At 40.8% G+C, this 12,690-nt stretch overlaps 3 protein-coding genes across 5 annotated transcripts in view; 1 reads left to right on the forward strand and 2 right to left on the reverse strand.

The window, feature by feature from the left end:
- Positions 1-12,690, reverse strand: part of LOC5579949 (histone-arginine methyltransferase CARMER) — a 165,638-nt gene that overhangs the window by 33,956 nt on the left and 118,992 nt on the right. The window lies entirely within an intron of this gene.
- LOC110678131 (zinc finger and SCAN domain-containing protein 23-like) lies at positions 1,760-6,467 on the reverse strand. The gene is made up of 3 exons (XM_021850735.1): positions 6,349-6,467; positions 2,588-3,098; positions 1,760-2,215 (listed from the first exon to the last, which is right to left on the reverse strand). Exons 1-3 carry the CDS (start codon positions 6,465-6,467, stop codon positions 1,760-1,762), a joined length of 1,086 nt encoding a protein of 361 aa, XP_021706427.1.
- Positions 6,598-9,864, forward strand: LOC110678132 (zinc finger and SCAN domain-containing protein 23-like). Its single transcript, XM_021850736.1, has 3 exons — positions 6,598-6,629; positions 8,526-9,036; positions 9,409-9,864. Exons 1-3 carry the CDS (start codon positions 6,598-6,600, stop codon positions 9,862-9,864), a joined length of 999 nt encoding a protein of 332 aa, XP_021706428.1.

Genomic DNA, 12,690 nt, shown 5'->3' on the forward strand with positions numbered 1-12,690 from the left:
TCATCATTATGATTTCAGTCCTAATTTCATGATCCGTTTAATAAATTCCGCGTATGATTCGGCAATTTTAACAATTTATACATGTGTATTCGAAGAAAACAGACTACGAGCATTTATTACCTTGCAGATATTATATCCACAGACAAACAGACGTAACACTTAGAACAAATTTCATTAAAATCCATCGCCCAGTTTACACCATCATCATCTGGTGAGCATGTTGCACGAAAAGGTGTTTCGTGCAACAAGACCGGCAGATGGCGGTAGTGTGAAACGTCAAACGCGAAGAAAAACGATGCGCGCGCCTCTGGTTGTGAGATTTGTAACATAGCGAATTTGAAATGATCGTTAAATGTGTGGTCGATGGAAATTTCGTCAGTGTTACGTCTGTTTGTCTGTGTTATATCATTTTCTACAGCCTAATTTAATAATACCTACATTGGTTGTAACAAAAATTTGATCTTGGGATGTTGATTTGCCTCCTAATCATAGTTTCGACAATAGTCACATGCTTACTATCCCTTATGGCAGTGTTGTTGATTCTATTGTCTATCGCTCATCAGTTTCGCGCCACCCGGCAGAGACTTACTGCTGGAAAAACAAGAACTACACCCAGCACCAAATAGTACGTAACTATGAGGCGGACCGGAAGGTTTGATGAGCAATCCCCACCAACATTGCTTGAAAAATCTACTCAATAAGAAAACTACTACCACTTAATAACATAATAATTATTATTGAATATAAAATAACTGTTAATTCTTGAATATGACGGACATTTTCCGATAAAGCATTTCGAAGTCCTTATACCTTAAAGTACCCTAATTCAGCGCATTTTGTCCAAACAAATATATTTCATTTGAAAATTTCGACCTCTGCCTATTCCGTTACCTGGTGGTCATAAATTACATGCTTACTAAAGCTTATTATGAACTATAATTTTAAATTTCTGAAAAAAAATACGAAATGCGCGGAGTAAGGATCTTGGCAGCGCTGAATTACGCCACATTACGTCATTTTATTTGATAATTTTTTTAAACTTGTAAAAACAATTATCATTTACATCTAATATGAGTTACTGTATTGTTATTTTAATTTCAGAAGCCCCGGTGGATCTAATTCAGTCTAGGATGGATTACCAACTGGTGAGCTCGTTTCATGCTTGTAATAACACATTTGTACCATGGCATGTATTTTTTATGTATTTGTTGCACAAACTATGGATGGTTCGACACTTTAGGTGTTGATAGGCGCCAATATTAAAAAAAAATTAGATTTAAACCTTTGAATAGTTCTATGTTTAAGATGTCGACAAATTGATAGATAACTTTTTAAACATAGGTTACATGAATCGCATCACTTACCAAGGTGAATCCTGATCATGTAGCTTTTAAGCCCTCCCACTAACAGAGCTCCTTCCCGTGAGAACCATGAAGATGCAGAGGTATACTCGGTCTTTAGTAACAATAAATGTCACACTAACATTCCTTCTCTTCCCGAAAGACCGTAAGGACGTGGCCAGCGCCGTTATTAACATTACTAATTTCAGAGTCCTCGAAAATGTACATTGAAGATGGTATGCTACTCCCAAGCTACATCTGTTGATTCCCTATACAATTTCGATTATTCTGGTCAATCACGGAGTAGCAACTACGAATTGTACGGTCATCAATGCTCATGCTCAAGAAAACAAAACTAAGTGTGTAAAAGAAATTCAGCTATAATTTATTACAAATCAACACATATGCGTACATAGATTCTAATTCTTGTTGGCAGGTGGTTTCTTCTCGTGAATCCTTTTATGCTTCGCCAGTGTGCTGTGATCGCGAAACGTTTTGTTGCAAGTCCCGCAGGAAAAGGGTTTCTCCCCAGTGTGGATCCTCCGGTGGGTTAACATCACCGTCCTCTGGCGGAACCGTTTCGCACAGAAGTCGCACTGGTATGCCTTCTCGTTGAAGTGGATCTTCATGTGCCTGCGCATACTGGTGTACTGGGCGAAATTCCGGCCACATTGCGAGCATTGAAAGGGTTGATCCTTGGTGTGGGTATTTTCGTGTCCAGCTAGTGAAACGGCGGTTGGACATAACTTTCCGCAAAAGCTGCACTTGTAGTTGCGCTCGTGGGCAGCCATGTGCGCCTTCAGGGTTTGAGTATTTCCAAAAGATCGGTCACATTGGTCACACAGATGTAGTACGTATTCCGTCGCGTGAGCTGCCTGTACGTGATCTAGTAAATGTTGATTGCTGTTCATGGTCAGATCACAGTAATCACATTTGAAAAGGTTAACTTTTCTTGGAGTCTCGCCGTATGCTTGTGAGGAGCTATGTACATGCTTGGTGTGAGTTCGCAAATCTTTCAATGTTTGAAATCTGTTTGAACATTCTGAACACTCAAAAATTTTCGGCTTCACTGCGCAGTCATGAGCAATCAGTTCTTCCTTAGTTTTGTAAATCAAATAGCAATGTTTGCAGTTTTGTGTATATTCTTCTTTGTGCACAGTATTTGTGTGCTGAATAAATGTAACAGCGTTTTCAAATATGTCGTTACAAACGTTGCATTGATAATCAAGAGTAACAATGCTGAATACATTGTCGCCGGACACACTCGCCGAAACTTCGACTAGCTCCCTCATATCAGACGACTCTCCATCAGAGATAATGTCCGACATTGCTTGATGATCCACTGTGACCAAATCGCTGCTCTGATCGGAACTATAGATAACTCCACTCGGATGGACAATGTACTCCTCCTCTTCGTCTTCTTCCATACTTTGAGGCTGCTGGTCTTCGAGTTTGTTCAGGTCAAAAGCGGATTCGGACAAATTCTCGTTCTCGCAATCGTCAATCATAACCGGATCATCATCGGAATGGTGTTCGTCTTCGAGTGCTTCAATTTCATCCGGTTCCTGGCTAGAAGGCTCAAACTCTGCTTTGATTATTTGGCAATCTTCTTCAATCGAACCATCATTCGAGTCGACTGAAGCATTTTTATCATCTTTTTCGAGATTTGCGGAGGATGTGTCGTTGGATATTTCGCCTTTCGAAGGCTGCTTTGTGTTAGCATCATTATCGATTTCCTGATTAGATCCACCGGGGCTTCTGAAATTAAAATAACAATACAGTAACTCATATTAGATGTAAATGATAATTGTTTTTACAAGTTTAAAAAAATTATCAAATAAAATGACGTAATGTGGCGTAATTCAGCGCTGCCAAGATCCTTACTCCGCGCATTTCGTATTTTTTTTCAGAAATTTAAAATTATAGTTCATAATAAGCTTTAGTAAGCATGTAATTTATGACCACCAGGTAACGGAATAGGCAGAGGTCGAAATTTTCAAATGAAATATATTTGTTTGGACAAAATGCGCTGAATTAGGGTACTTTAAGGTATAAGGACTTCGAAATGCTTTATCGGAAAATGTCCGTCATATTCAAGAATTAACAGTTATTTTATATTCAATAATAATTATTATGTTATTAAGTGGTAGTAGTTTTCTTATTGAGTAGATTTTTCAAGCAATGTTGGTGGGGATTGCTCATCAAACCTTCCGGTCCGCCTCATAGTTACGTACTATTTGGTGCTGGGTGTAGTTCTTGTTTTTCCAGCTGTATTGAAAAGCATAAGCCATAGTCTTTGGCATACAATCGGATCTTTCTTTAGCAGAAAAGAACCGAAATGTCTATCGACGACCGGTGATTGCTAGCAGATATAGTGGAGAGCTTGTCTTGAAACGTTCATCGCTTCAAGCTAGTTGAAAAACTGAATACACTGATTGCCTGTCGATCAGAGCCGAACTAGGCATAGATCGTATACATACATCTGAATCTACATGTCTCCGATGTATTACATCGTTCCAGGTGGGAGTTATCTGATATGTGAATATGGTACCATAACAGAATTTTCCATCTGAACGAAGTGATAAATCATAATATTCCGCAAACTGTATCACACATCTACAGAATGTATTGCGTGAAGTTAAGACACAGCAGAGTATTGGGTACATAGGACCAAGTCTCTGCCGGGTGGCGCGAAACTGATGAGCGATAGACAATAGAATCAACAACACTGCCATAAGGGATAGTAAGCATGTGACTATTGTCGAAACTATGATTAGGAGGCAAATCAACATCCCAAGATCAAATTTTTGTTACAACCAATGTAGGTATTATTAAATTAGGCTGTAGAAAATGATATAACACAGACAAACAGACGTAACACTGACGAAATTTCCATCGACCACACATTTAACGATCATTTCAAATTCGCTATGTTACAAATCTCACAACCAGAGGCGCGCGCATCGTTTTTCTTCGCGTTTGACGTTTCACACTACCGCCATCTGCCGGTCTTGTTGCACGAAACACCTTTTCGTGCAACATGCTCACCAGATGATGATGGTGTAAACTGGGCGATGGATTTTAATGAAATTTGTTCTAAGTGTTACGTCTGTTTGTCTGTGGATATAATATCTGCAAGGTAATAAATGCTCGTAGTCTGTTTTCTTCGAATACACATGTATAAATTGTTAAAATTGCCGAATCATACGCGGAATTTATTAAACGGATCATGAAATTAGGACTGAAATCATAATGATGATAGATTATCAACTTTCCTTTCGTCGTGCTATTTTTTACCGTTAGAATCACCAAACTGATTGGTTTCCCACTACATACACCAATACAACAGCACAAAAACTGAAGTATTATAATCGCGCGTTGAAACTTATTCAATATCCATATATTACATCAATAGTGAATTCTTGTATATAGCTAGTATAAATGACAGAATCATCAACTTCTTAAACTTTCTTTAACTGAAAACAGGATGCTTGTTTATCAAACATGCTCAATCTGCACCTAAAATCTCGGATCCAAATAGTTTTCTAAATAAAAATTGTGTCTAAATAAAACGTGCAGGCCAACAAAACATAATTGAGTAGGAGTTTACAAGTTACTTAGCACATGAAAAGCATTTTGAAAAGGGATTTTGACGGTTCGATTGGCGGCTTATCGCCTACTCGCATTTCTCCCTTTCAGGATCTCTACTCACAACAATAATTATTTAACACAAACTAATATCAGATGGGCCTCCATTCTGTGGAGTGATGTGGCCCCTTCCTTTCCTTGTTTTATTATCTTTCCAGAACAACCGAAATGAAGAAGGAAACCTCCAAGCCATTGTGGAGAAGTGATGTCACAACAGGAAGATACGCATACCCGGCACGCAAATATCCCCACCTCAAGATCGTTAACACGTGGAAGGTCGTAAATCGGTTTGATTACATGCATAATAATAACTATTTACACCCTGACAGAACTGCCTATCTCAAAAATAGGTAAGAAGGGCGGGACGATAGTGCGAGCCTACCCACTCTGTCATCGGTGGGCGTCGGGCGTGCTAACTGGTATAGCATGGCCTATGGGGCTCTGCCTGCACAAATCATGTTTTCTTTCTCTTTCACCTTTTGTGAATTTGCTAACAACAATGCCATTAAAGTAAATCCAATACAAGAATGCAGTGCAGAACCTCATAACGCCTTTTTCGGTAAACGTATTTCCCAGCGTGGGGGTTTATAGGGATGTTTGTGTAAACAACGCAGATTGGCCATGGCTAGGGGGTGCGTTGATATTAGCAGATTAGCAGATTATTAGCAGAGTAGATTTTTCAAGCAATGTTGCTGCTCAGCTGCTCCAAAAACTTCCGTTAAGGCCCAAGTAAAAATGCAACAAATGTCAAAAGTGAAAAAGCAGTTTTCGCCGTTAAAATCGACAAATCGATAAAAATAAAAACACACAGCTGTTTTATTTCCAAAATAAAAAGGCTGTGTGTTTTTATTTTTTCCTATTTGTTCATTTCCAAGGTGAAAACTGCTTTTTTATTTTTGACATTTGGTTCATTTTTACTTGGGCCTTAACGGAAGTTTTTGGAGCAGCTGAGCAGCAACATTGCTTGAAAAATCTACTCTGCTAATAATCTGCTAATCTGCTAATATCAACGCACCCCCTAGCCATGGCCAATCTGCGTTGTTTACACAAACATCCCTATAAACCCCCACGCTGGGAAATACGTTTACCGAAAAAGGCGTTATGAGGTTCTGCACTGCATTCTTGTATTGGATTTACTTTAATGGCATTGTTGTTAGCAAATTCACAAAAGGTGAAAGAGAAAGAAAACATGATTTGTGCAGGCAGAGCCCCATAGGCCATGCTATACCAGTTAGCACGCCCGACGCCCACCGATGACAGAGTGGGTAGGCTCGCACTATCGTCCCGCCCTTCTTACCTATTTTTGAGATAGGCAGTTCTGTCAGGGTGTAAATAGTTATTATTATGCATGTAATCAAACCGATTTACGACCTTCCACGTGTTAACGATCTTGAGGTGGGGATATTTGCGTGCCGGGTATGCGTATCTTCCTGTTGTGACATCACTTCTCCACAATGGCTTGGAGGTTTCCTTCTTCATTTCGGTTGTTCTGGAAAGATAATAAAACAAGGAAAGGAAGGGGCCACATCACTCCACAGAATGGAGGCCCATCTGATATTAGTTTGTGTTAAATAATTATTGTTGTGAGTAGAGATCCTGAAAGGGAGAAATGCGAGTAGGCGATAAGCCGCCAATCGAACCGTCAAAATCCCTTTTCAAAATGCTTTTCATGTGCTAAGTAACTTGTAAACTCCTACTCAATTATGTTTTGTTGGCCTGCACGTTTTATTTAGACACAATTTTTATTTAGAAAACTATTTGGATCCGAGATTTTAGGTGCAGATTGAGCATGTTTGATAAACAAGCATCCTGTTTTCAGTTAAAGAAAGTTTAAGAAGTTGATGATTCTGTCATTTATACTAGCTATATACAAGAATTCACTATTGATGTAATATATGGATATTGAATAAGTTTCAACGCGCGATTATAATACTTCAGTTTTTGTGCTGTTGTATTGGTGTATGTAGTGGGAAACCAATCAGTTTGGTGATTCTAACGGTAAAAAATAGCACGACGAAAGGAAAGTTGATAATCTATCATCATTATGATTTCAGTCCTAATTTCATGATCCGTTTAATAAATTCCGCGTATGATTCGGCAATTTTAACAATTTATACATGTGTATTCGAAGAAAACAGACTACGAGCATTTATTACCTTGCAGATATTATATCCACAGACAAACAGACGTAACACTTAGAACAAATTTCATTAAAATCCATCGCCCAGTTTACACCATCATCATCTGGTGAGCATGTTGCACGAAAAGGTGTTTCGTGCAACAAGACCGGCAGATGGCGGTAGTGTGAAACGTCAAACGCGAAGAAAAACGATGCGCGCGCCTCTGGTTGTGAGATTTGTAACATAGCGAATTTGAAATGATCGTTAAATGTGTGGTCGATGGAAATTTCGTCAGTGTTACGTCTGTTTGTCTGTGTTATATCATTTTCTACAGCCTAATTTAATAATACCTACATTGGTTGTAACAAAAATTTGATCTTGGGATGTTGATTTGCCTCCTAATCATAGTTTCGACAATAGTCACATGCTTACTATCCCTTATGGCAGTGTTGTTGATTCTATTGTCTATCGCTCATCAGTTTCGCGCCACCCGGCAGAGACTTGGTCCTATGTACCCAATACTCTGCTGTGTCTTAACTTCACGCAATACATTCTGTAGATGTGTGATACAGTTTGCGGAATATTATGATTTATCACTTCGTTCAGATGGAAAATTCTGTTATGGTACCATATTCACATATCAGATAACTCCCACCTGGAACGATGTAATACATCGGAGACATGTAGATTCAGATGTATGTATACGATCTATGCCTAGTTCGGCTCTGATCGACAGGCAATCAGTGTATTCAGTTTTTCAACTAGCTTGAAGCGATGAACGTTTCAAGACAAGCTCTCCACTATATCTGCTAGCAATCACCGGTCGTCGATAGACATTTCGGTTCTTTTCTGCTAAAGAAAGATCCGATTGTATGCCAAAGACTATGGCTTATGCTTTTCAATACAGCTGGAAAAACAAGAACTACACCCAGCACCAAATAGTACGTAACTATGAGGCGGACCGGAAGGTTTGATGAGCAATCCCCACCAACATTGCTTGAAAAATCTACTCAATAAGAAAACTACTACCACTTAATAACATAATAATTATTATTGAATATAAAATAACTGTTAATTCTTGAATATGACGGACATTTTCCGATAAAGCATTTCGAAGTCCTTATACCTTAAAGTACCCTAATTCAGCGCATTTTGTCCAAACAAATATATTTCATTTGAAAATTTCGACCTCTGCCTATTCCGTTACCTGGTGGTCATAAATTACATGCTTACTAAAGCTTATTATGAACTATAATTTTAAATTTCTGAAAAAAAATACGAAATGCGCGGAGTAAGGATCTTGGCAGCGCTGAATTACGCCACATTACGTCATTTTATTTGATAATTTTTTTAAACTTGTAAAAACAATTATCATTTACATCTAATATGAGTTACTGTATTGTTATTTTAATTTCAGAAGCCCCGGTGGATCTAATCAGGAAATCGATAATGATGCTAACACAAAGCAGCCTTCGAAAGGCGAAATATCCAACGACACATCCTCCGCAAATCTCGAAAAAGATGATAAAAATGCTTCAGTCGACTCGAATGATGGTTCGATTGAAGAAGATTGCCAAATAATCAAAGCAGAGTTTGAGCCTTCTAGCCAGGAACCGGATGAAATTGAAGCACTCGAAGACGAACACCATTCCGATGATGATCCGGTTATGATTGACGATTGCGAGAACGAGAATTTGTCCGAATCCGCTTTTGACCTGAACAAACTCGAAGACCAGCAGCCTCAAAGTATGGAAGAAGACGAAGAGGAGGAGTACATTGTCCATCCGAGTGGAGTTATCTATAGTTCCGATCAGAGCAGCGATTTGGTCACAGTGGATCATCAAGCAATGTCGGACATTATCTCTGATGGAGAGTCGTCTGATATGAGGGAGCTAGTCGAAGTTTCGGCGAGTGTGTCCGGCGACAATGTATTCAGCATTGTTACTCTTGATTATCAATGCAACGTTTGTAACGACATATTTGAAAACGCTGTTACATTTATTCAGCACACAAATACTGTGCACAAAGAAGAATATACACAAAACTGCAAACATTGCTATTTGATTTACAAAACTAAGGAAGAACTGATTGCTCATGACTGCGCAGTGAAGCCGAAAATTTTTGAGTGTTCAGAATGTTCAAACAGATTTCAAACATTGAAAGATTTGCGAACTCACACCAAGCATGTACATAGCTCCTCACAAGCATACGGCGAGACTCCAAGAAAAGTTAACCTTTTCAAATGTGATTACTGTGATCTGACCATGAACAGCAATCAACATTTACTAGATCACGTACAGGCAGCTCACGCGACGGAATACGTACTACATCTGTGTGACCAATGTGACCGATCTTTTGGAAATACTCAAACCCTGAAGGCGCACATGGCTGCCCACGAGCGCAACTACAAGTGCAGCTTTTGCGGAAAGTTATGTCCAACCGCCGTTTCACTAGCTGGACACGAAAATACCCACACCAAGGATCAACCCTTTCAATGCTCGCAATGTGGCCGGAATTTCGCCCAGTACACCAGTATGCGCAGGCACATGAAGATCCACTTCAACGAGAAGGCATACCAGTGCGACTTCTGTGCGAAACGGTTCCGCCAGAGGACGGTGATGTTAACCCACCGGAGGATCCACACTGGGGAGAAACCCTTTTCCTGCGGGACTTGCAACAAAACGTTTCGCGATCACAGCACACTGGCGAAGCATAAAAGGATTCACGAGAAGAAACCACCTGCCAACAAGAATTAGAATCTATGTACGCATATGTGTTGATTTGTAATAAATTATAGCTGAATTTCTTTTACACACTTAGTTTTGTTTTCTTGAGCATGAGCATTGATGACCGTACAATTCGTAGTTGCTACTCCGTGATTGACCAGAATAATCGAAATTGTATAGGGAATCAACAGATGTAGCTTGGGAGTAGCATACCATCTTCAATGTACATTTTCGAGGACTCTGAAATTAGTAATGTTAATAACGGCGCTGGCCACGTCCTTACGGTCTTTCGGGAAGAGAAGGAATGTTAGTGTGACATTTATTGTTACTAAAGACCGAGTATACCTCTGCATCTTCATGGTTCTCACGGGAAGGAGCTCTGTTAGTGGGAGGGCTTAAAAGCTACATGATCAGGATTCACCTTGGTAAGTGATGCGATTCATGTAACCTATGTTTAAAAAGTTATCTATCAATTTGTCGACATCTTAAACATAGAACTATTCAAAGGTTTAAATCTAATTTTTTTTTAATATTGGCGCCTATCAACACCTAAAGTGTCGAACCATCCATAGTTTGTGCAACAAATACATAAAAAATACATGCCATGGTACAAATGTGTTATTACAAGCATGAAACGAGCTCACCAGTTGGTAATCCATCCTAGACTGAACAGTCACAATCTCCGCGTCTACACGCTTAAGCAGGGATACAAAATCACTCCGATGGCGCGCGAATAAACTGCTAACTAAAAAAAAATTGCTCCGAGCGCGTTAAAAATGGATCGCAAAGCACTACCCAAGCGAACAAAACCAACCAAAAAACACTCCTAGTGCTCAAAAAACGAATCGATCGGCTTGAGCTTTCGCAAAGCACTCCTTTTACACATTTAGTTTTGTTTTCTTACGGAAATAGTCAACTAGGCACCTATACCCGAACAGAAGAAAATAACTACTGAATACCAAATTGAGGTATTCCATACCAGATAATTTCCAATACTTGCAACCTGAATGAGGTATGAATGAGCCCTGAATAAGAGATAAAATACCTCAAATAAGCTAATGGGCTGTGAAATGGTGAGCCGACAACTAGGAAGGAGCGTCCAACATAGCTCTGGTCCTCACAAGTCCCTACCTCACGCTTCCACGGGTCAAATGATGACAAAGACCGCCAGCTAAGGGTTGCGTACTTAGCTGGTAGTGCAGCCTGGGCACTGTTGTCCTTCTGACATCAGCTAGAGCGAGGAGGTGCGTCTCGAGCGTCTGTCCACCAAGGAGGTGCGGCTCAAACAGCGTCTGTTCTGGCATCCAGCGGCTGAGTATGAAATGCTGTATCACGTCAGCTACACCTAAGGTGGAAGCCCCACCATCGTGATGTAGGTATCGCGACCCTGGTAAGGTAGCATATCGAATTTCTTACCTACCACGAAAAATGGAGAAAGGAGAAATAACGAACTATATTTTCGGCAATCGACCTGGCAACGAAATAAGGACTATGATTGGAAACTCGGTACCTGGAATGTCAGGACGTCAAATGAACCCGGACGAGTGAGCCTTTTGGCTCGTGAATTGCAGAAGGTTGGAGTGAGCGTGGCTGCTATTCAGGAAGTAAGATGGCCTAGAACTGGAGAACGTGAATTCAGGGCGGTGGATCCCGTCGCCAACACAGCTTTCAAATACAACATCTACCATAGTGGCAGCGATAAGGCAGAGCATGGCGTCGGATTCATAGTGATCGGGAAGCAGATGAAGCGTGTTATGCGGTGGAAACCGATTAATGAACGAATCTGCGTATTGAGGATACGGGGCAAATTCTTCAACTACAGTCTGATCAACATCTATGCGCCGACAAACGATAAACCCGACGACACGAAGGATGCGTTTTATGATTGTCTCGACAAGACCTACGGAGAGTGCCCAAAACATGACGTAAAAGTTGTTATCGGGGATGCCAACGCTCAGGTCGGAAGAGAGGATTTTTTCCGCCCTATAATTGGTACGGAGAGCCTTCACTCCGCCACCAATGACAACGGCCTAAGGCTAATAACTTTTGCTGCAGCTAGAGGGATGGCCATCAGCAGCATCTACTTTGCACGCAAAGACATCCGAAAGCACACCTGGATGCACCCAAATGGCGAGCTCTGCAACCAAATAGACCACGTTTTGGTGGACGGTCGGCATTTCTCGGATGTCATCGATGTGAGGACCTTTAGAGGCCAAAACATTGACTCTGATCACTATCTCGTTGTAAGTAAAATTCGTGCACGGTTGTCTACCGTGGCGAACACAAGAACACAGCGACCGTTGCGTTTCAATATCCAGCGCTTATCAACAGAAGGTGTAGCAGACGAGTACCGCCGGAAGCTTGATGAGCGGATAAGGGGATACAACGTAGGCGAAAACCTCAACAATCTGTGGGAGTCTATCCACGGTGCGATGAGCACAGCAGCGCGAGAGGTGATAGGTACTGCTCAGAGACGACCCAGAAACGGTTGGTTTGATGAGGAGTGCCAGAATGTGACGGATGAGAAGAATGTTGCCAGAAGTCGGATGTTAGTGTCTGGTACCCGGCAGAATAGAGAGCGGTACAAGGAAGCTAGAGCAGCCGAGAAACGAATTCACCGCAGAAAGAAAAGGCAGTATGAAGAAGACATCATTACTGAGGCGCAAAACAGCATCGAACAAAACGATATGCGGAGATTTTACGAAACTGTCAATGGCGTACGGAGAAAAACTGCGCCGTCTCCCGTCATGTGCAATGACCGCGAAGGTAACTTGCTGACAGACAAAATCTTGGTGGCTGCCAGGTGGAAAGAACACTTCGAGCAATTGTTGAATGGAGAGGACACGAGCGCGTCTG

This window comes from Aedes aegypti, chromosome 3 (genome assembly GCF_002204515.2).
Source record: "Aedes aegypti strain LVP_AGWG chromosome 3, AaegL5.0 Primary Assembly, whole genome shotgun sequence".
Lineage (NCBI taxonomy): Eukaryota > Metazoa > Arthropoda > Insecta > Diptera > Culicidae > Aedes > Aedes aegypti.